The sequence below is a fragment of the Diorhabda carinulata genome, chromosome 7 (assembly GCF_026250575.1).
Source record: "Diorhabda carinulata isolate Delta chromosome 7, icDioCari1.1, whole genome shotgun sequence".
NCBI lineage: Eukaryota > Metazoa > Arthropoda > Insecta > Coleoptera > Chrysomelidae > Diorhabda > Diorhabda carinulata.
This window is the reverse complement of record NC_079466.1, coordinates 21,198,453-21,223,397: the sequence shown is the minus strand read 5'-3', so window position 1 is coordinate 21,223,397 and position 24,945 is coordinate 21,198,453. Positions and strand designations below refer to the sequence as shown.

Genomic DNA, 24,945 nt, shown 5'->3' with positions numbered 1-24,945 from the left:
TTTCAGAAAAATATTCAAAATTGATGGAAAAGATTTGTTCAAATAATTTTCGAACTACGATTCTTTAGCCAGAGGTAAAGGAGACTCCTGTTCAGTATATGAATCATACATCACCAATATTTAAATGGTTTAGACAATGTTAAGTAATCTGATTATCTAAATATCGGTTTAAAATGCATGTTTAATTTTTATTAATTTCTCAATATTTAATTTTTAATTTTTCCTTTTGTTCATATCCGTAGATCTTTTTTCTAGTCTAAGTTCATGTCATTAACACAGAATTCATTGTACCGATACTCAATTCTTATAATCTAATAAAAGCTTTGGTGCGACATCTATACTCTACTAGTCAATATACATAATGTGAAGAAGTAAAAAGCATCCCTATCATAATCATAATCCCCTGCAGAGTTTTCAGGTACGTCAGCTCCTTCGATTTAAAAGTATTTGTTGGTTTGTGGAATTTTCTCATATTCTCTATATATAAAATATATATTTTGTTTTCGACATTATTGTATCATCATAAAATGAACGAACACAATTTGTGTCAATGAAATGTCCTTGAAAATATGAAAAGTGACATTGGCATTAGCTAATGTATTTTTTGTCAGTTAAGAGTTTGTATAAGCTTTGAGTTAATCTTGATTATTCAATTTTTGTAGTGAAATAACTCAGTTTTATATTTATATTTTAACTACATTATTTGATTGAAGCTTTTGGAAAAATAAAACTATAAAGTTATAATGGCCGAATTGTTATCAATTCCTCTAAAAAAACCAAGTGATGTGGATTTAATAACACCTTTAAAAAATTTAATACAATCTCGATATAGCACTGCAGACAAACCCGAAGACTGCTCAGAAGCAATAAACGAGTTTTCAAAACAAAGGAGTAATGCCATTTGGAAAGCTTTTGAAAAATACGAAAGTTCGTTGGAAATTATTTATGGGTATGATTCATCATCCTTATTTAAACGAAATTACTGTCACTTACAGAATCAACAGTTCAACTAATTCATTCTTTCTTTTAGATATTACGATCAAATAGTAGCTCTAGAAAGTAAAATACCACCTCAAGAATTACAAGTTCCTTTTAAATGGAAAGATGCTTTTGACAAAGGAAATCTTTTTGGAACACGAATGAGTTTAAGTATGTATGAAGAATTTTTTTCTTTTTGTAAAAAATAATACATTCGCTTTTTCAGCTATTACTTCTTTAAGTTTCGAAAAAGTTTGTGTTCTTTTTAACATTGCTGCTCTTCAAAGTAATGTGGCAGCTGCTCAAAGCGTCGAAAGTGATGAAGGGCTTAAATTGGCAGCAAAATTGTTACAAGTAAGTTGACATTCATATTTTTTAGAATGTTAGGTATATTTTTTATTTCCGTTATGATCTATTTCACTTAAATAACAGTGATATTTTAGAAAATGTTTTACTTATGTCAAAGAATTTTTTATTCACACATCAGTTATCTCCATAGATATTTTATTACTTATTGTCAAGTAGTCTCATCTTATAATTTTGAAATCTATTTTCAAACAATTATAATAGTATTGTTACTAAAAATATGATTGATACACTGTTCATTTCTAAAATAGAATTTTTTCTGATACCTCTTTTCAGCAATCTTCAGGAATACTCAGTTACTTGAAATCTACAGTGATGCTTGCTTTACAGCAAGATCCAACACCTGATTTGAATCCTGATACTTTAGGAGCCTTATCTCAACTAATGTTGGCTCAAGCACAACAAATATTTGTTCATAAAGCCATTCACGGTAAGCAAATTATTTTTGTATCAACATAAAATTTATTATATGGGTAATTCTCGTGAAATCTCGAAATTACTTATCAATAAATTAATGAAAAATATTTAAATTGATTTATCCTTATTTGCTATGAAATTTGTACTATTTATCTTACTAGAAGTGAAAAATATCGTGGCCCCCAGAATAGAAGGCAATTGAAATATGAGGGAATGATGATTGTATTTATTTTTATGGAATTGTGCTATTTATTTTTTAAATATATTTGAAATTCGACAATAAAAAATGGTAATTAAAAAGTTTCAATAAACAAAAATGTACAAAAGCCGAGTTGATATAGTCTGAAAGTCATTACCTCATGACTCATCATCCCCTCACTTTTATTCAAAATGAGGGAGAGAAATTTCGAGTTGTGTACTATTTTACATTTATTAAAAATTGAAGTAAGATTTCCTCTATAATCTAAAGAGCCCATGCAAACTTTCAATAAAGTTGTTGGATATTACTATCTATCTATAACTAATCATTAAGATCTGAAATATGTATCGTACCCTCTTCTTCACTCATTTGCTAAGAGCTGTCTCTTGAACTAAGTTTTCTTTATTCCAGTGAGATCTCAGGTGTTGAGCCCTTGCATTCAGCAAATACGTGAATATATGTTCATACCAACAGTCATCTTTTTAACCATTTCTATTTTCTTAAGGGGTGTCAATAACCTGTTGAATCTTTTGGTGCTGATTTTTTCTGACTAATGTATTCCTCGGATCTCTTTTAATTATAGTTTCCCAATAATGTCTTTCTATGTCCCCGATTTTGTTGTTTCAGTAGCCTAATTTTTTCTTCGTAGGTGTTTGGCTACCTTTCATGCTAGTTTCTTAACTAACTAATTTTCTTCTACTTCAGTATTCCTTACTCTTTATCATGTCATAATTGAATTTTTCAAATAATTTTTAATCAGTTTGCATCACATTAATTATAAAATTTCTCATGTTAATCGAATTCAATTATTGGGACATGATTATATGTTGATGTACTTGATTCTAATCTTGTTTGAATGATGCTTAAAGATGAATGAATGTAATATTTAGTAATTGTTGTTCCATATCTTGGTTAGAAATCTAGTTAAATTCAGCATTTTTTCTTAATGGATAAATAATTTCGAAAAATGAACCAGTGTTGATTGATTATCTCCAAAGACTTAAGTTCCTTGAGTATATAAGGGGATGGTTAACAAAAGTACTGGGAATTCAAGGCTATTAGTAGTTGGTATTAAGCAAGCTCAATGGAATTGAAGTGGTGTGAGAGAGGAGGGCAGTACCAAATATAGAATATTAAGTCTTTGAATATCAGCTTTAAACAAATATATAACATTCTTAATCAATTGTTGTACATGAATTTGCATAATCATTTTTCCATGAAACAATTATGTAAATTCGTTAAAAGAAGTACCTCTCCATACATCAACTGTACCACAAAGCTAAAATTTCTGGAACCATACCAATACACCAAACTCTTTGATTTCTGGGCAATTGATGAGTCCAAACATGAAACCGAACAGTTCATACCTCAAATCATCTATATAATACACATCCCTATCCAGCATGTTAATTAGCCCATGCCAATCAAGGACGCATGTAAATTTATGTTAATGGAATTGTGCTGTAAGTTATCTCTATATAGTTTTTGGTATTCTGTTTTAATTTAAACTAAAGCATCTGAAGCATTCAGAAGACAATCTTACATGATCTGAAGTACTCAAAGATTCGCTATGGGTAAACAGTATCAGTGTAGAAGTAGTAACCTTTGGTCTTTTAGGTCTTTCTTTATTCCAGTTGCTTGATATCCATAAAATAAAACTACTTTCAATAACTGGAACATGTCAACAACTTCTGTCTTTCGCTATTAGCTACCTCGTTTATCGACAAAAATCTTTCTTCAAAATAGTATTTGCTTAATTTAATTGTTTGTTTTATTTTAGATAATATGAAGGATGTGATTGTAGCAAAACTGGCTTCACAATGTGAAGATTTATATGCAGAATGTCTAAAAGTCTTTCAAAGGGATAATCTGAAACATATTTGGGATAAAGAATGGATACCTATGGTACTTATTACATTTATATACAAATATGAACAATTTAAAAAACATAACAAACTATCTTTGATTCATATTATCCTAAAATTGATGATAACTTTTGAAAATAGTACATCCAACTTTAGACAGCAATTTTTTCATCACATAGTCATAGTTAATGGATCACTTGGTATGATCAGAATTAACAGACCTGGAAAAGTACCACTGCTATCTAAATTAAACATTTTGAATTCAAGGAAGCTTGTTAACTTGGATAGATTAGTTTTTAACTGATGGACAGTTTTGTGTAGATGACAATTTATCTTAAAACTAATCATAATAAAATTACATATTCATTTTCAATTTTTATATATAAGTACTATTTTTTTATTATTTATAATAAAGACAATAATATATAATTTTAGATTGCTGGTAAACAAGCAGCTCTGGGAGCCGTAGCTGAGTTTTATCAAAGTTTAGTTTGCAAAGCGAATAAACGTATAGGAGAAGAAATTGCAAGATTAAGGGTAAGTTGATCAATACATTTTATGCAATGGAATTAGTATGTACTGTCATAAAATGAAATGAAAAACAAAAATATGTAGTAATCGTCAAAATACATTAGATAGCCTTATTAATAGTCAGTAATATTTTAAACTTACACCATCGAAAGCAACATCTTCAGTTTACCCCGAAATCATTGGGGTAATATTTTATTTAGAGATGAATCACGATTTTGTCGACCATACAACAAACCCTACGTCAATTAAAATAAACAATATAGTCAGAACAGCAAAGGTATAGGGTGGGATTAGTTTGTAGGCCCACACAAAAGTGGTTGTGATTTGTTGCTAACTCAATACATACATTTTAGAAATACATGTGATACCTTATATACTATTGTTCATTAGAGGCTAGAGTAGCAATTAAATGTAAGAATATATGCCATATTGTACTATAAACTTTGTATAGAAAAAATTATGAAATGAAACAAAAATTTATTTATTAATTATTTTCTCATAACATCTTAGTCCAGCAGATTTAGCCTGACACAGGTCAGGGTTATATTCACTTAAAACAAATAAAAATGCAAAATCACTATTAACAAAAATCACTCATTTATAACAAAAGGAATCATTTTATGGGCATCCATATTAAACATTAAATTGTATAAAATTCTAATCACCTGAGTAACCTCACTTCCCCTGGAGACTCTTCCCCCGGAAGTAGAATTGGACGCCACTACCTTTTTAACGAACGACGTTAAAAGTGAATAAAAAAAGGTGGAAAAGCTGAAAACAACTTATGAGTTGAATTAATAAAAACAAAACAAACTATCCTCGTACCGACTCTCCAAATTTTCCATCTTGTCTCTCCTCATCACTACTCTATGTCTCTTAACTGTCATAACAATGATCAAACATTTTAATTTACATTATAATAATTACATTTTATTTTGGCTAATCCAATTAATTGTACGAGGTGGGTATCTTACAATTGTATTCAAGACTACTCAACCCTTGATTCATTTATCTTGAAATAATTGATGTTGCAATACACTGTTGTAACAATAAGAATTTTCTTTTTATGGATTACTGATATTAAATAAATAAATAAAATAGACTTTTTCTCTTTTTAATTAGAGATCAAGTGAATTATTCAAGGCTTCCCAATCCAGATCAGGACGTACATTCTTTGGTGATTTGATTTCCAAAGTAGATAGAAATCTAAATGAAGCTACAAAAGATAACGATTTCATTTATCATGAAATTATTCCAGATGTTAAAGCTTTGGAGCCAATAGGTATGTACCTCAGATTACGAAATTGCTTTATACTGTACAGTTAAATTCAATGATTTGTTTTTCTAGATCACTATCACTAATTGTTATATCAATTTTTTAGGTAAAGCACAACCTGCTAAAGTGTTGCAAGTAAGTCATCCGATGAGCCAAAATTTCAATGATTTATTCTCGGAATTGGTACCAGTAGCAGTACACCAAGCATTGGCATCTTATGACATTCGAAAAACTGAAATTGTCAATACGGAAATTACTAAGTTAAGAGAAGCTACGCAAATGTTGAATGGACTTTTGGCAAGCTTAAATTTACCAGCTGCTATTGAAGTTACTGACAACGGCGACGAAGTACCTCCATCGATATTAGAAAAATCAAATGGTGTAATTTCTTTAGGTCTGTATTTTTCATTCACTGTAAAGTAAAATTAGTGAAATGTAAATTCTGGTAATCTATAATAATGGATTTACATTTTTCAGGTGGAATAACTGAATTACAAAGAATGATAACAGAACTTCCTGAGCTTCTTAAAAGAAACCAAGACATTTTGGATGAAACAGATAGAATGCTAGCAGAAGAAAAATCATCAGATGATGCCCTTCGAGCTCAATTCAAAGAAAAATGGACAAGAACTCCATCTGATAATCTTACAGAAATGTTTAAATCCAATTCGGCCAAATACAGACAAATCCTAAATAACGCAATAGAAGCAGATAAAACTGTCAGATCTAAATTTGATACTCACAAGCAAGGTTAGTTGATTTAAGGTTCAAATGATAATTTACTATGTCTAACCATGCTGTACAATACAATTTAAAAAATGGACCTTTAGCTAATCATTTGCTCCTTTACATGAAGGCTGTTTCCTGGACTGATGGTCATGTGACAAACTTATAGCTCACTTTGTAGCCTTTTTCCTTTTAGTCTCTTAGCAAATGTGATGTTTAACAAGATAATAAGGGTAACAAGATGTCCTTCAGTATTGGTCTCCAGTTTGTAACATTAAGACCTTCGTTTTAATCCTTAAAGAGTATGAGGATTTTCTCTGTAGAGTAATCCTGATGTAGAGGAAGGTTTTGTATTAAAACTACAAAACTAGGGTCATAGAAATTCAAAATTAGTGATGTAACAACTTATTTCTTGTATTAATTTGCCACTTAGAATTGGAAGAAATTATTATATATACTTTTACAGGTATGGAACTGTTGAGCAATGGACCAGGAGCTATACAAAGTGCATTGCCAAGTGGAAATGGAGGATGTGTTGGTAATTCATCAGCCGTACAAATTTTGAAAGAATTAATGGAAGAGGTAGTTATTAACATTTGGAAATTTGAAGTGTTTTTTTTTTATTCATTTATAACAAACACAAATACAAAGGTATTTTCCGGACTATAAGTGTTAAATAGAAATCTATCTAATAAGTTTAGATTATTACATGCATAGAGTATATAAATTGAACAATTTTAAGGTGGAAACTATCAAAGCGGAAAGAGTAACTATAGAAGAAGATCTTAAAAATCCTACGACTGACATGAAAGACACATTCCTCAGCGCTCTGGCTAAAGATGGTGTTATCAACGAGGCAGCTATTTCATTTGAAAATCTCGGAAAAACATATGGATCTCTACAAAAACAAGTTGCAGAAAGTGTTGAAAAACAAGGACCTTTAATTCAAAAAATACAAGTAAGTATAAATTAAAACAAAATCCACTTTATCAATTTTTTTTTCATAATAATAAAAAATTTTATCTTCATTATTAACAGTTGTTTACTATTATTTCACTTGTTTTGTTGTTTTTAGCAAGCTCATTCTCAATTTGTATCAGAAAGAGGTTCTACTGTTGGAGGACGGGAACAAATGATGTGTTCATTGGCTTCTGCCCATGACGCTTTTAGAGATCTGCTGAATAATTTGCAAGAAGGCACTAAATTCTACAATGATTTAACTCAGGTAAAATTTTGTGTTAATTACAAAAAGAAAACTGCACTATATAATTTTTACAATTATAATTCAAAGAGAAATTAAAATGTTAATTTTCTTTTCAGATGTTAGTATCCTTCCAAAATAAAGTATCAGATTTCTGTTTCGCCAGAAAAACTGAGAAAGAAGAATTATTGAAGGATTTGACTCAAGAAAGCAGCAGAACAACGCCAGTACAACCTGCCGCTCCCAGTTATCATTCTGGTGAGTATAATAATTTTTTTTGTTTTTAAGTAGTCTTGATTTTAGGTCTCTTCTGTTATAAAACTAAATAAAAATTTTGACGGTTCAACTACTTCCAGTCTATCAAAATATGATGTATATATAAAATAAACAATGACATAAAAACAGAAGGTATACGTAATCAACTTGGTCCTCAAGATATTTAAACTTCAATTCATGTCATCCTGTATCACAAAAAATATCAACGATAATAAGTTTTGTTGATAGATCTCTCCAAATATCAGATCCTGAATTTACATGCTTATCTATTCAAAAAGCAAAAACTACATTGAAAGAGAATAATTATCCAGAAAAAATGATAAACAACATATTCAAAAAAAGGTTAAACAGATACTATAATCAATTAGGAAAAAAGACAGAAACTAAACATCGAAATATAAAACATTTATCATTATCATATGTACAAAGATTTTCCCAACAATTATTGCATTATTTCAATAAATATGATATTAGTATAAGTCATAAAGGACATAATACATTTTCTAAATATTTCACTAAACTGAAATCTAAAACACCAAAAAACTAATTGTGACGCTGTCTACATAGAGCAGACATCTCAGTATTTAGAAAATAGTTTAAAAGGTCATCAATACAATAAATACAATATAAAGAAATATCAAAAAAAGTGTCAATATCATATTTTGATGAAGACAAAGTAGTGAAAACGCCAAAATTTTCGTATAACGTATATTTTTATACCTCAATCACATTTCAGATCCTCCAAAAACTTATGATGCCACACCAGGAGCCCCTCCTCAACAAGCGCAATCATCAGGTTACTTACCATACCCTGTTCAAAGTCAAAATATGCCAGTACCATATGGAGCTACTGCGAATACTCCATATCCTACTTATGTTCCTCCGCCAATGCCTCAAGGTTATAACCCATACGCAACTATGCCTTATCCATGTAAGTATTATCAAGAAACAGAAAAATATATACATAGTGTGCTCAAAAAATAATCAAACTTGATTTATATTTAGGTTTTGTTTCTTCCAAATTGATACTATTATATCAATCAATGTTTCAATCTTTAAGTGCATTATTTTTTCTCAGCTTCTTACCAGTTTCCTCAAGGTCCACCGGGTTCTTATCAAAATGCTCAACAGGCCGCACAAGCGCCATTCCCTCAACAATCTAATTATGGACAGCAACCAGGAGCTTATCCACCCGGTGCTTATCCTCCGGGATCTTACCCGACATGGCGTTAAGTTTGTTTTACTTATTATCAACCTCTAGTTGATGAAATCTGTACTTGAGATTAAATGTTTTTCATTCTATTCCATCTAGTCGCTATAAAGACAATTATAAACATTATTTACTCCAAATATCTAGTAGGACAAGAGATGAATCAGATGATTTCATGTACTAGAGGAAATTGATTATTAATAATTAGGGTTTGTTGGAAGTTTCATGAGGTAGAGTAAAAAGTATGAAAAGTCATTTAAAGGTGGAGTGAATCAACGCATTTATATATTTTATGAGATGTCTCTATATAAATTTATAATCGGTGCAACCAATGATAGATTTCAAAAATTTACATTTTAAGCTATAAGTACGATTAAATTGTTAAAAAGAAGTTTTTTTAATTCGATATAATTTCCTCGCATTTAAACAAAAGTTATGGTTCTTCTACAACTTAACAGTTATCCATTGTAAGTGAGCATTGTTCTTTTACATTAAAGTTCATAAACACTCAAATGTATGATATTTCATCTGTGCCTATTTTCAAGAAGAAAAACATTGCAGCTGATGTCTTAGATTAGATTATTTAGTGTTTCTTTATTGTTATAATATATGGGTAATAGTTTTCGGTTGTCCTGGCGTTTCTGTTAACCCTCGATCACTCACGGCGCTCACTTCGACCCACCTCACCGTGACCACAACTATCGAAGTCACCATGTGGAATGCCCAAAAGACTATTTCAGACACCGTGAATACCTTATATGGTTTAGCTTATGTAACGTCCATCTGATTGTAGACCAAGATATAGTTCACTTTGGTTCGTATAAAAAAACAAAACAAAAGTTCTCATTGAGACTTTAGTTGTCACCATAGTGATTGTTGAATTGCATAAATACGAACAAAGCAAGGTAAATAAAAATTTGTAAAAACAAAAACCATTAAATATGTGCTTAAAACTAACCCATTATTCATATTATAGTAGATAACGGCACAATTAAATACTTTTACAAAACATTTGAAAACACGCATTCGCAGGGTGTTGTGTTAAAATTAACTCTATGGCCCTGTATTATCTGGAAGATAATAGCTCTTAACATTAGGTAATACATATAATTTTCTCTCATTAACCCCTGGGTAACAATTGTTAAATATCATCCTTTAAGTATTTTTGTCTATGATATTGTGATAATTTGATTTTAAGCAGATACTAAAACTATAGAACTTTTTTTTTATTTTAATCTGCCGTTTTCTTCACTGTCTAATTTTCTTTTTTTAATTTGATACAGCAATTTCATAAAATGGGAAAAATTTGCAGTTTGTGCGTTTGTATGCCAACTTTTACTATCCATTTTGAAGGTGTCAATCTGTTGGCTTTAATTACGTGTGCTTTTTATAACGATTTGAATTAGAGGAAAATTTATAATTATATATATATATTTAGAAAAAAAAATCACTAAACTATGACTAACAATTATTTTATACTCTTTATTTAATAAAGTTAATTGTTATATATATAAGTTTGAATATTTTTGTATCGTAGCATACTTTTCAAACTTTAGTGCCTATTACATTTATTATGTATGTTATAATAATCAATAAATATTTTTATCAATGTACTTGAAAATTTTTACTCAAACAATTCCGAAATAAGTAAAAGTAAAATAATGTACGGTCATGTACATGTACAGTCATAATGGACGGCCTAGGACAGTTAAACACATAGGCCTTCTAATAGATCCATTGTGTTCCATCAATGTCGTTTAAAAATTCACTTTGGCTTGTATCTTTTTACACAGAATATGATTTCTAACTAGCCGAAGAGAGAAACTATGGTGGATTGGTTCTGCTGTCGGATGGAGACCGCATGATGACCCCGGTCACCGCGTCAAGGATACTCAGCAACTGGTCTTTCATGAAGCCATTATTGGTTCGTCCCGCTCTACTCTCGGTCAGCTGTAGATTCGATCGTCACTCCGATTTCGTGGAACTAGCACTGGACCCTACTGCAAGTGTAGTTTTACGGCTTTTGAACCCAACTCGTTGTTTGATAGTATCTTAACTGGCTTTACCTGGACTGCAACTTAAGATCAGGGACTGTTAAGCACTAAGCACATCACTGATGCGACTTTTGAGCTGGGGGGGAAAGCACCAAGCCGTTATTGGTAGAAACCTGCTTTGGGGGTAGTGGGTTCTGTGGTCCCTGTTTGCTCAGAGTGAAGAAGAGGATTTGTTATGGTCCCTGCTCTTGCAGGACTCTTTGAGCTTCACCAAGTTTCCTACAAGCATTGCTCGCGATACCTGATTAGGGTTCAGGTACATACCATTCATACCTCGGCACGATTATTTCCGCCTCAGTGAGGGCAAGTGGTAAATATAATCTATAACACAAGTATATTGAAAACTTGTGGAAAATTAGCAGGTTTCCGTCTAATGAAAAGGGGTCAACTCTTAACACCTAAAAATTTAAGTTTGTCCTTATACTTTACAGCCGCCAATTACCATTTTGCAACCTACTCATGTTTGATAAACTTGAACGCAACAGTGAAAATTAACGTAATTTAATCACAAAATAAATACAAGTGCCCTAAATTTTGTAAATTGGGAAGTTCACTTGTACACTTATTAAAAATATTTAATTTCACTGAAACAAATGTAAAAAGTATATATGGAGTCCTCTAAGCATATTACAAAAAAAACCAAACACGGGTATATACGAGAAAATCAATTGCTTACCCCACGGCCGCTAGTTTGACGTAGATAGGCTGTTGTTTTAGATTGCCCCGCGAACGACAATTTTGCATATGTATAATACTACTATTACATCTATGCAATTTTGAATGTGCACATGCGATCGGTCCCTAAACTGATTCAGAATTTGTCCTGCGCACAAAGCTAATAGTTTGTTACCAGATTCATGCGTGGTTTGAAATTGTGCTTTCGCATTGCTAATAAAACATGTATAGGATTTGATATTCAGTGTTCGCGGAGCACATATTTCTAATTCCGAACGTGTTCTGAATACGTCCAATATATCCTCATTGGTGCAGACTTTTAATCTGGCGCATGTTTATTCATCCTTTCTGTGATATGTAACGAAATAACCTCCAACCTATCCGGTTTTCTACGTAATTGTATTTAAAAAAACGTGGTAGTTGACTTTATACTCACAAATATCAAAAATAAACCTTCAGTCAGTATGCGCTTTTGACACGTCCAGAAGATTTTCAGAATACATTCGGAATGTATCCAAATTATCTACCGCGAACGAAGCTATGTCTTTGGTCTGATTTTTATGTTCCATGCAAGTGTAATGAAATGTTTACATCTTTATAATAAATTATAACCTATATTTGCTATATTTTTTCTTTGGTATTTAGATGTTTTCATTAATAGTGAACTTTTATATTTTCTCATTTTTATTGACTAATAAATGCAAAGAACTGTTGTGTACCCGGTTGTAGTGTTTCTTAATCTAGGAAATATCGGTTTCCTATATCAGAACCAGAAATATTTCGTAAATGGGTGACCAGTGCGTCTAATGAAAAACTTTTTTCCAATCCCCAAAACATTTTGCGAATGACTGTATTGCTCCTGATACAAAACAATCCCGACATTGCATTTACCAAGTACGTATTGAGAAAATCCAGTTTTTTGAAACTATTTATAACTTCTTTTTATACCTAGAGAAACTTTTGGAATATGTTCAATATTTAAAGTAATACACTTGATATTCCCTAAAACGGGTCATTTACTTGAAAACTTCCAATTCAAATGCGGTATTGTTTATTTCTATAATCATTCAAACTAGTATGTATTTTGATTTATTATTTTTGTTTCTGAAGATTTTATGAGGTAAGTGAACAATTTTATTAATTGATTCATAGTTTATTACTCAATATTTCATAAACAAAAGTTTTGATGCCAGAAGAATAAATTGGTTTATTTTTTAAAACATACAGTGCTAGGAAAAATGAAAATTATAATTAAGATAATAGTTATTTTAAACTGAAATGTCTACCATTTTATTATATCGATATTAAGTGAATTGAAATTGGACAATTAAATTTAAGATAAAATATACAGCTTTGAATAATTATACAATACACATGGGTGAAAAAACTACGTACTTATCTGCAATCTCTTCTACCATAGGTGTATAGGTGAAATGTATTTTCCACTTGCTTTTATCTTTTGTTAGCTCATCTCCAGTTCAGTACTCTTTTTCCAGTTCTTTTGCTATTTTTTCTGGGCCTGCCTCTTCTTTTCTTTTTGTTGGTTTCAGTTTCCCATATAACCTTAACTGTTCTGTCCTTCATTCTCACTATGTGTTCAAACCATCTCAGTTTTTGTTGTTCAATTTGTTGCACTGTATTCACTATGTTTAATTCGAGTCTAATTGTGTATATCTTTATTTCATCAAGTGTTTTCACCTCCGCTATTTTTCTCATTATTTCATTTCACGTTTTGTTCTTTTTTGCTTCACTTTGTTGGTTAGCACCTAGGATTCACAACCATAAATCAGCATTGGTTCTCGTTTTTGTATGTTTTGTTGTTATTGTTTTTTATTTCTGTACACACTTAAGTTTCTTTTATTAATATTAATTCTATTTTATGATTTGAGTATTATATACTAAAAGACCTTAGCTGATGCGTTGTACCAATAAATGACATTTATTAATTTTAATATATTAATTTTTTAATTAATTAATTAATTACAATCTAGCTAGATCAACATCTTCCAATGCCAATTTAAAAAGTGGATAAAGGTTGGAAGAAATTAAAATTCAATATCCCAATGTAGAAGTTGAATATGTTGATGTGAAAATGGAGTATGATGATGATATAGAAAAAATGATTGACATACCAAGTAAAGTAATTGATGGTGATGCAAGTGATGATTTAGAACAAGTAGATTCTTCCCTAGAATCAAAATACATCTATTTATACAAAGAAAATCAACTTTTAAAACGTCTGTTGAACAAAATTCCAGTATTTTCTGATTCAAAATGTAATGGAGAGTATATTATAAGTAAGTTTGAATTTATTTTTCAACTTTTGATTTTTCATATGTACCTATATGACTTTATAGTAGCTCTCAGATATACTAATGCTTCTTCTATTTCTCGACCTGCTTTTTGTATCACTGTATATTTTTTTTAGCAGTGAAATCCTCAAACGTAATAATTCAAACAAAAATTTGGGATCCTAAACCAGTAAATGTGGTAACAGAGGAATGAGCTTAGAGTTATTTTTGGTAATTTATGATGGTACAAGAGTAGTCTATTACTTTCTTTTTCCATAAATAATAATTTTCTTTCTTGAGCCATAGGCTTTTCTGGCTGTTTCTATGTTTCCTGACCCCTTTCTAACAAAATTTGATCGTCTCAGCTCCTGACTGAATTTCAGTTGCTACATGCTCCAGTACCGAACCATAGAAAACTTGGTACGAGTCTACTGATATCTTAAGCAACTTCTCTAATGTTGATAACTTCACTGCAACAAATTTTCTGTATCATGATTAAGCTAGTAATTTACAAACCATTGGTTGAGTTGGAATTTCTGGAACTGTTATTGGTATTCATAATGAGCACACTGTTTTTACTACCACTCCATCAACACTCATTATTACACTGTCTGAAGCGCGTTTCGATAACCACGTTATCGTCTTCAGAGTCTGAAGGTAAACTAAAATCTATTAACTTGAATTACCTAGTTTATACTAAATTTTCTCACCGTTAACCTTTTCAACCGAAAATTAATTTCTTAGCAGAAATCTTCCCATTTATTCCTTGATTACTAAACTATAGAGAGGGATGTAAGAAATTGGCCCTTTGTCCCTATTTAAGCTACTCTTACATTAGTAATTTCAATGCTTTCAAAATGCATACAAGAATTTATTTTAGATACATTTTTTAACAATCTTACATTATTAAGATTTATGTCATGATTATGACAGGCTGCGTGAGCTATGTGTTCTTTAAACCGTACATTAACAGATCTCTTTGTCTGTCCAATATACTTTCCTTCACAATCACCACAGCTTATTTCATATATAATACTCTTTTCCAAATTTGGTACTATATTTATTTTGAACTTTTAAATCTTAAACACAATGTACTATAATAAACTCAACCCTTCCATTGCATTCCCAGTACCCTACTTCTTAGAATTGAAACAAATTAGTATCAATAACCTGGAACTAAATCTCAAAATTAACATGAAGAATGATATAATTGATTCTGTCCCAAATATTTAGTTTCCAGTTGATTTCTATAAATTCAGAAAGGGCTTATAAAATCGCAACTTGAATTTTTTGGGGATATTTACATTGTTTCAAAAACATGGATCTGTATCTAAATGTTTATTTTGATTTTCCATCACCAATATTTTAATTAATCTATTTTCTTTTGTCTTTTTGTATATATCTTTGCTTATGGTGTAAATGCAAATGACAACAAAAGCCAGAAAGAAAAATCCTCACACACATTGCTACTACACTCTTTTAGTATGGAGTATGAATCCCACATACCATTGAAATTTCTACTGGTTTGTTGAAGATTTTGTATAGAAATTCCTATGTTTTGCAAAATATTTTCCAATTCTGTACGTGAAAAAGTAAAAAGCAGTAAAATGTTTGTGAATTATAGATGTATTTTACTTTTTAGATACAGAATCTAACCATCTAATAGACTTAACAGATATTCAAAATATTTGTAGAGTTTGCTTACAAAAATCTGACAGTTTAATATCACTGGAGGAACAGATTGTCTTTGAAAACAGAAATATTCATCAAATGAGTATTTTAGAAGCGCTCAAATCAATTGTATGTGATACAGTAAGTTGAAATATGAAAACATTACTTCTATCTATTTTTAAGCTTAAAATACTTATTTAATTAATAATGGTCAGCAACTTAATCGAGAGTTAATAGAAGTTCTTGCATTTGTTAAAAAAAACAAAGTTGGTACTTATTCAAAAGATTTAAGTTACCCTTAATTAACTGTGCACATAAACTGAGAAACTTAATACTTCACCCTTATGCTCTGAACAAGTTCAAACATTCACGAATCTGAACAAATTGTTGTACTATAAAAATTAAAATTTTCGTTTTAGGTTGATATATCGGACAATCTTCCACATAAAATATGTACGCAATGTCAAAACTACTTAAAATCATTCATAACATTTAAGTATGCGTTTAACAGAGCTGCATCTATCTTAAATATCTTCGCAAATGGAACATTTGAGACAAGTAAACCGTCTGTTTCAACTTCCTCATGGCACGAACATGATTATTCAAAAAAGGATCCTTCAAAACATGGAGAATGTTTATTTAAGCAATTAGAAACAAACGATACTAATACAGATAATACTAATGTATTAACTCAAAAATCTGAAGATTTACCAAATTTTGTTAAAATTCGATCACCTACCAGAAGAAAAATACTTAGACATGAAGTTAAAAAAAAGATGAACATACTTCACACTTGCCCGATATGTTGGACTAAAATGTCCATGTCGAAACTAATACCTCACGTTAAATCTCATAAAACTTTGGAAAAGTATTTGAATATTCCAAAAGTGTCGTCGAAAATTCGATTCTACGCACCTGCACGTCACATTCAAGGATTATTAAGTGGAGAAGGCGAAAAATTACATGAATGTCCGATTTGCAAGTACGAGTTTAAAGCTACAGAATTTATATTACACGTTCATCATCATTTAACACACGATCGATTCAAATGTGAAAAATGCCATCGTAGCTTTAAAAAGAAAAGTTATTTGTTATCTCACATGTTGGTTCACAATAAAACTTTTCCCTTTAGGTAAGTAGCCGACTATATTATTTCATTTGGCAATAAAACTCATTCAGCAAATGTAACAAATACCACCAGACTAAGTTGGAATTTCTGGAACCGTTGGCGATATTCATACTGAATACACTGTTTACACCATAACGCGCGTTTCGATAACCAAGTTATCATCTTCAGAGAGTAAAGGTAAACTAAAACCTTCTTGGCGGGAATCTTCACATCCATTCCTTGACTACTAAACTATAGAGTGAGATGTAAGAAATTAGCCATTTGTCCCTATTTAAGCTGTTTTTACATTATGAATTTCAATGCTTTCAAATGCATCCAACAATTTATTATTAGATACATTTTTCAACAATTTTACATTATTAGCTTATTTTCCGGCCATCCATAATTTAAATGAACTATGAGCTCTTTAAACTGAACAATAACGGATCTCTTAGTCTGCCCAATATACTTTCCGTCGCAATCACAACAGGTTATTTCATATATACTACTCTTTTTGTTGGATTTATAAACCAATTTAATTCTATAAAATAAATATTTTAAACTTCGAACTTTTAAATCTCAAACTTCACAATGTACCATAATAAACTCAACCGTTCCATTGCATTCCCAGTATTCCCAATAATCTGCAGTACTGTACATTCCACCATTAGACTAGAGCTAAAGCTTTTGAAAATAGTAGTAGGACAAAACACATCGAGAGGAAAAGAATACAACAAACATGAAAGGAAAAATAATTTACGGTAGATCCATCCAATTTTCAACCCTATTTATTTCCAATATACAGAATTCTAAAGTTCGATAGAAAAAATCTCTTGTAATATGGCATATATTTAAAAACCTACTAATTTTCCTGTAGCTGTCAAAAATAGAACTTCATTGTATAGCTCTATCGATTCAGAAAGAATTACTCTATAATCCTTCAAAATTCCACATTCTCATTATACGGGGGCGCAATGTTCACTCACATACTTCTAATTTAAACAAATCTTATGGAAATTTGGGACATCCTATATAATAACCATGTATTCTGTCGACTTATACATTACTCTGAAAGGCGTTATATATACTTGACGTTGTATAAAGTAAATTGAAAGTAAATTAAAAGAGAAATCGGCTCTTCAGAAGTTACGTTGAAATGGTATTTTATTACAAGAAATCTGGAAAATAAAAGGGGGAGCTTTTAAGGGTAAAAAATTGTTTATTTCGATTTGCGGTAAAACTACAATGGAAAAATTATAGGTAATTTTACAACTTTTGTATTCACACTTTTTTCACAAAACCACAAAACTTATGTGAAAAATTCAAATAACCAAATTTTGTTTTTTTTTGCTATATACTAACACAATGGTTACTTCGAGATTTACATAGGTCGTTGATTCATATCTGGTTGGAATAACTAGAGAGTACAAATTATTGACACTTGGTGTAGTTACAATAAAACCTTTTAGATTAAAATAATTATTTGTAGGTGCGAAAAATGTAATAAAGGTTTTGTTATCAAATCCAACTATGAGTGTCATTTGTTGACCCATGAAGATGGAGAACTACCTCACAAATGCATTGAATGTGGAAAAGGCTTTTCAAATCCCAGACATCTTTCTCGCCATATGACTGTCCACACGGAAAATCGGACTTACTCTACAAAATACAGATATAAACGGTAAATATACTGCATCAATTTATTTAAACATTTTTGTAAAAACCGTACAAAGTATGTTGTAAAATGTATAAGTATAAATAAAATATAATTATTTCCAATTTTTTTAGGTGTAAATATTGCGGTGAGGGATTTTCAAATAAAGAACAACTAGTAGAACACGTTTGTCATCAGTACGGTGTTTATAAATGTAAATACTGTTTCAAAGTATTCTTAAATTCAAGAACGCGTCAATTACATATTCATAAAGTTCATTTTAATGGAAAAAACAATCCAGGTTACTGCCCGATTTGTAACTTAACATTTAAAAATATAAATTACCATAAAGCATCGAAACATCCTAGGGAAAACTTGAAAGCGTTATGTACAGTGTGTGGATTACATGTCACAAATATTTACACGTAAGTGAGAATTTTATTATTAATTTGTCAAATATCGCCCAACAACTGACCAGATAAAAGTTAAATTAGTCAGCTATATTATCTGCAATTATGTTTTTTAATTATTGGTTTTGTTTAGATATACATCATTGCTGTTTGTTATTTGATACAAAATTTGTATTATTTAAACAATTGTAACCATAGTGGCTAATATTATAAATCCCAATATAAACTGGTTAATAAGCATATCCACTAGAAAATCTGATTTCTACAAGTATTTATATTCCTGCGTTATTTCTTGCTAACTTCATCTATTGTAATTAGGATTGCCAATATTCTTCCAACTTTTTTTTGTGCGGATGTAGCTTACTAATTTCATTTTTAATTTGTTACACTTTCCAGATAATTTGTGGACCAATAGGTGCCAATATTTTCGATATTTGTAAAACTATAAAAATGATGTAATTATAGTTTTTTTTTTATTTTTAGACATATGTTAAAGCATCGGAACGTTTCTACAAACAAATCTTACCAATGTCCTATTTGTTCCAAATTGTTTTCTTATAGGACAACTTTGAAAAAGCATTTAACTATACACAGCGGAGTGAAGCCTTACATATGTAGTTTTTGTGGAAAAGCTTTCAATTCCATTTATAATTTACAAGTTCATGAGAGAATTCACGTCGGAGATAGATGTCATGTTTGTCCTATTTGTGATAAAGGTTTTCTTGAAAAATCTTACCTCAATAAACATATGAAGACACATAAGGATGTAGATGTACTCTTGTCACAGCACCGATTATGAAAATTACAGAAGTATTTAAATTAAAAAAGATTACTAGTAATATGTGTTATATTTGTAATATGTGGGTAGATATTTAACTTTAAAAGCAGCATTACACTTCCAACTTTGTTTTTTGCAATTCTTTCAGTATAGCATAGCTGATGATACCTAAACTTAGCAGTAGTGTCATAAAAATATCAAGAGAATCATCTCAAACTTTAAACTTGTTTATCTAAACATATGCATAGCTGCTGCCATTATAATCTGCAAAATTTTCACAAATCAATTAATGATTAAGTTGAATTTGCGAACTAGCGCTACTACTACCTATCGGGAACATGTTGAGCGTTCGCTGTCAAGACTTTTTTGTTTTCTATGTCTTGTTCATTCACGACAGGTATATTTTCAAAACAGATGCTATTTTGGTTGCTTTTATCGAACCTAACAAGTGTTACATTAAATGTAAACGTACTTTGTCTAGTTCCTTTACAAAGAATTAAGAGGTGTATTAATCACTCACCCATTTTCATATATATATAAAAATAGTCATTATAATTCAAAACAAAATTATAGAGAATAATTCATGCAGTTCCAATTCATTTTTCTTATTTTCATAAATGAATTCAATCCTTTTTCTCTTAAGAAAGGTTACAATTTGACGTTTGATAACAGAACACCGTCGATTTAACAAATTTCACTTCTGCTACTACCGAATGATTCCGTTGGGGTTGTACAACGGTTTCGTCCGACCAATGTAATTTAAATCCACTCAGACAGCAGAGCTGCTGTAACAGTCGAAATAGTGAAGGGTGGCTGCAAAGTCTATTTTATTTTGGTGCCTGCAATACCAATCAACTACTTGATTTGAACAGACACGAAATATGACTGATCTAAGCAGACAAGGTCATTAAGACACCACCACCATAATGTAGGCATCACTGACCGATCCAGAATGCAGCCAGTGCATGGAGGAGGAAGAAATTGCAGATCACATCATTGGTGTTCGCCCAGCATTCACATGTGCGGAATCAGAGACATGAGCAAACTTTATAGTTTTCTTAATGACCTCAAAAAGTTTATGCCAAGTCGCCTGATTAGCGTTTTCAAGTTTATTAAACTTTGGGGTAGTTCTAAGTGGGACACGACAGGTCTATGGGCTCAACGTTTTTTGATTTACCACAACCTATGAAGTTGAAATGAAGTGAAAAAACGTATGAAATTGAGAATGGATAAGGAGAAATGAGACAAGTATATTTGTGAAATAATATTCATTTTAGAACGGGTAGTTCTCAAACTCTAGATACAACATTCTGTCAATTTCAAACTATTTAAAAATGACTTCCATACATACTTTTATAGAGAAATTTTTAAACATACAAGGAAAAACTATATGTATATAAAAAAAACAAAAATAAATCACAAACTCCATTAGTTATGTAAACAAAATGCCTATACATTAAAATACTTAGAACTTTTAAAAATAATTTAAATTATTTGGACTATTTTACATCTGCATCTTCACCATTTTACCACTATCACCTGAAATGAAGTAAAAATAATTACTAATCAATAAAACAGCTTGTATAGTGAATGTTTTCACAAAAAGAGTATTCAAAATGAAACACATTTTTTTCTTCTAATAAAATTCTGAGAAAAATAAGTCTGCTGAGAGAAATTATCGCAAATTTTCCTCACACTATTTTGTCTCCTAGTATATGTTTCTCATTTTGTTCAAAATATTTGTAGCATTTTGCTTGATATGTGTTTTTGAGTTCTAATCCCATTTCATGAGTCAAATGATATGTATGCAATGCTAGAAGCTAATATTTATTCCAAATGCTAATATTGATCAAAATATAGTCACAATTTCAGTGTCATTAATGCTTGTATCACAAATCTGACTTACTTTCTGAACCCTCCTGTTCACCTCCAGAACGGCGCCGTTTACGTATAGATCTATCCCGACGAAATGCTTTTTGAGGGGCTGGTAAAGGATCCATTCCCAATACCTTGCAAGCAAAAAATACCATTAATTATACTGTGGAAAGTATCATGTGTTCCAAGATAGAATCACTATGTTATAATGCCTCTCCTCAACTCCTCAACAAATATATAAGGGCGAGATAACTTACCTTGAATATCTGCCTATATGCTATTAATCGTAAGGCGTACTGTGCAGAACACGTCAAATCTTCTCTTTGTTGTGCATTCAAAGCACCAGACGCATCTGGATTGTCTTTTTCACAAGGATCTGCCAAGCCAGGACCACCAGGTAACAGTAAACCACTAGCCACTGCTTCCATAACTCTTCTTAACGCGTCTCCAGGCGATAACTGCGATTGACCAGGAACTGATGAAATAACTTTTTCGGCAAGCAATTCCATAGCCTAAAATATATTTCGATAATAATGTTTATACTTCATAAGTTTTAGTTTTGCATTAATAATGACATTTTTAGAGATAAAATTTGTGTACTATCACAAATAGAAACCTATGAAAAACCATACACTAGAAAAATATAAATGAAAAATTTGAATGCTTCAGAATTTGCCCCAGATCATATTGTAATGAGATTGGTTCAACTTCAACTGGTTATGTTACTCTTTGTTCCAATGTAACTTGGCGTTTGTGTAAATAATTACACAGTAATCGAATATAACTACCGTGTTTCTAAAGAATAAAAACCGTCAAAATATTAAAGAAAAGGTTATAAAACTTGATTTCTGGAATAAATAATTGAAATTCTAGTGAGTAAAGTCATAAAGCCGTTAAATCACTGCTGATTATGGCTAATGGTGAGGTTCATCCATTTATTGAGGTGGATTATTCTTCTAATATTTTTTCACGATTTGCCGAGGACATTAGCTTTTCTCGTTATCTTTTATCACTTCTATTCTTCTTTGTCCATTTTTGTCTAAGTAATATCAGAATTGTAATTTTCCTGGTAACTTTCTATGGTTTTCTTCTCATTTATATCCTGTCCATTGTAATTTTTGATTTTATGAATCTTATGTTATCTTGCAATGACTGGTACCAGAATTATTTTCATTACTTTTTGCTTGCATTTTTGAGATAGTATTCGCTTTTTTTATTATAGTGCTTGTTACAATATCAAATGGTAAATGCCAGCTAAGATGACTGATGAATTCATAAATAAACATAGACAGTATGACACAGTTCATTAACAATAATTAAAAAAACAGTTCATCTATTAATATCCATTCGATTGTAGAAAACTTCGTACAAGTCTTTTCATTGATTTCTATGGATAAGTGCAATAGTAGTAATTATAAATACTATTCATGAATGTATTTTAGACTTTCCTTTAGTTGTAATATTCTAAAATTACAAAGGTAGAACGAAATTGTGAATGTGAACAAAATTACTAAGAACTGCTTAACTGCAACAGTGAGAGTGGTAGTGAGACGGTTGATGACGACGAAGCAGACCAACAAGCGGATGGTGGAGATCTGAGGGAACCCGGTTTGTGGAAAGTAGAATGTGCAGTGAAGTCCTTAAAGAATCACAAGACATCACTGCCCTATACATAAAAAGGGGTCAAAGCTGGAATGTGCATATTACAAGCGAATCTCGCTGCTCAGTATGATTTATAAGATAATGGCTAAAGTCATTGCAAAGAGACTGGAAGCAACCACCGAAATACCCTAGGAGATTACCAGTGCGGATTCAGGAAAGGGAGATCAACAATTGATCAAATCTTTACTATTCTGAGCACAATATTTCCGTACACCAGCTCTTCACCAGAATTCCAAATAGGACGAGGTCTCATGCAAGGACCATCTTCAACCTGGCTCTGGAACGAGTCATCAGCAATATCGAAGTTAATAGGAAGTCTGCTTAACAGAACAGTGCAGTACCTGGTCTAAGCTGATGACATTGATCTACCCAGTCGAAGGAAGCGTGAACTGAAGGAAAACTTTGAGCAGCTGGAGGTGGAATCCTGTAGAGCGAGGCTCACCATTAACGAGTCCAAAACAAAATACATGGTTATGTCAAGGAACATAACTCCCCAGTGGCTTTTGAAGTAGGCCGGTATAAGTTCCAATGAGACGCGCGTCAGATAGTGTTATTGTGAATGTTGGTGTAGTGGTAGTGTGAAAAGTGGGTTCGGTATGCATATTACCAACAGTTCCAGAAACATTTTCTCACAAACCCAATTGAGAATCACAAATGAAGCTTGATACAGGAACAAAGTAAAAAATGGTGATAAACACTAATTTATTGAGGTCAGTGAATTATCTTTATCATTGAAAAGACGTATAGTAAACCTCATTCATTAAGAATGGAGGCAATTGAAATTTTTATGAGTCGTTTAATGAAAAAATTTTCAAATTTGATCATACCAATGTACCTAGATAGCTAATTCTGTAGTTAGTTCAAAATAAGGATTTTAAAATATATGACCATCATAAAATTGACATTTTTTATTTATGGAATAAAATGAATAATTTCTACTTACCCATGGGGATAATGGTGACCATGTAGGAACTCTTTGACATAAATCTCTTAGGATACGGATGATGATAACGCACGAATGTAGACCCAAAGCTCTTGCCTGTAATCATGAAAACGTTAGCATTTTCTAATATATCGAAGTTGATTAGTAAGGGTTCTACTAAGCTATTTTAGCAAACCAAAAATACTATTATAATTTGAAAGATTCCTAATCTAATGACATTAAAAACTAGAACTGATTAATTTAAAAAACAGGTTATTTAATAACTTAACAAAAAAATAGGTAATTAAAAATGGAGGGTGGCGAGGAAGACTGATATAGAAGTTCACTTTCCAACTAATCCAAGTAAGTACAGATCAATTTCCACGTGCTCTTAGGGAAAAAACTATGCTTTCAAACTCCCATTTCCCAGTGATATCTTAAAAAAAAAATTATTTGTTATTGAGTTCAGTTTTTTAGGTAATTTGTCGGCCAGAAATGTCTTGAATTTTTTACTTTACTCAGATTTTGGAATATGTGACATTAACCCTCCTTCCCCACGAACCTTCAAACGTAAAGTAGAACCCTTTTAAGTTAATCCTAAATTCATTTTATGAGATGTGACGTTTTCAATTTCTAATAATATCTTTGTGAGCTGGAGTGAATAAAATTTTATTTTTTCAACGGATAAGGGAATAGAAGTGAGCCAATACTATACTTTATAATAAAGATGATAAAAACTTCGATTCCCTACTTAACAATTAATTTAAAAAACTCACATCTTCATTTTAGTATTTCGATAA

At 31.0% G+C, this 24,945-nt stretch overlaps 3 protein-coding genes across 9 annotated transcripts in view; 2 read left to right on the top strand and 1 right to left on the bottom strand.

Annotated features, from left to right (window-relative positions):
• The first annotated feature begins 391 nt into the window (after nt 1-391).
• On the top strand, nt 392-10,658 carry LOC130896200 (programmed cell death 6-interacting protein). Its single transcript, XM_057804126.1, has 15 exons — nt 392-949; nt 1,031-1,149; nt 1,205-1,332; nt 1,621-1,774; nt 3,741-3,865; nt 4,261-4,362; nt 5,479-5,638; nt 5,739-6,026; nt 6,110-6,382; nt 6,825-6,940; nt 7,101-7,316; nt 7,434-7,583; nt 7,679-7,817; nt 8,572-8,766; nt 8,914-10,658. Exons 1-15 carry the CDS (start codon nt 744-746, stop codon nt 9,066-9,068), a joined length of 2,526 nt encoding a protein of 841 aa, XP_057660109.1. The 5' UTR covers nt 392-743; the 3' UTR covers nt 9,069-10,658.
• Nucleotides 10,659-12,001: 1,343 nt separating this feature from the next.
• LOC130896763 (zinc finger protein 11-like) overlaps nt 12,002-24,945 on the top strand; it is a 21,884-nt gene continuing 8,940 nt past the window's right edge. The window contains exons 1-8 of one of the 3 annotated variants that reach the window (XM_057805065.1): nt 12,223-12,668; nt 12,727-12,894; nt 13,766-14,071; nt 15,708-15,877; nt 16,156-16,868; nt 18,334-18,525; nt 18,633-18,923; nt 19,392-20,909. In XM_057805065.1, coding sequence (XP_057661048.1) covers nt 13,867-14,071; nt 15,708-15,877; nt 16,156-16,868; nt 18,334-18,525; nt 18,633-18,923; nt 19,392-19,707 — 1,887 coding nt within the window. In that variant the 5' untranslated portion in view covers nt 12,223-12,668; nt 12,727-12,894; nt 13,766-13,866 and the 3' untranslated portion in view covers nt 19,708-20,909. Of the gene's footprint in view, nt 12,669-12,726; nt 12,895-13,765; nt 14,072-15,707; nt 15,878-16,155; nt 16,869-18,333; nt 18,526-18,632; nt 18,924-19,391; nt 21,166-24,945 lie in introns of those variants that run through there. The other 2 variants (XM_057805066.1, XR_009059615.1) reach the window with 2 other exon arrangements.
• Nucleotides 20,940-24,945, bottom strand: part of LOC130896762 (zinc finger RNA-binding protein-like) — a 20,577-nt gene continuing 16,571 nt past the window's right edge. For 4 of the 5 annotated variants that reach the window (XM_057805059.1, XM_057805062.1, XM_057805060.1 and 1 more), the window contains exons 13-16: nt 24,167-24,262; nt 21,819-22,073; nt 21,593-21,695; nt 20,940-21,225 (exon numbers count right to left, since the gene is read on the bottom strand). In XM_057805059.1, the coding sequence (XP_057661042.1) occupies nt 21,191-21,225; nt 21,593-21,695; nt 21,819-22,073; nt 24,167-24,262 (489 nt within the window). In that variant the 3' untranslated portion in view covers nt 20,940-21,190. Of the gene's footprint in view, nt 21,226-21,592; nt 21,696-21,818; nt 22,074-24,166; nt 24,263-24,945 lie in introns of those variants that run through there. The other variant, XM_057805064.1, reaches the window with a different exon arrangement.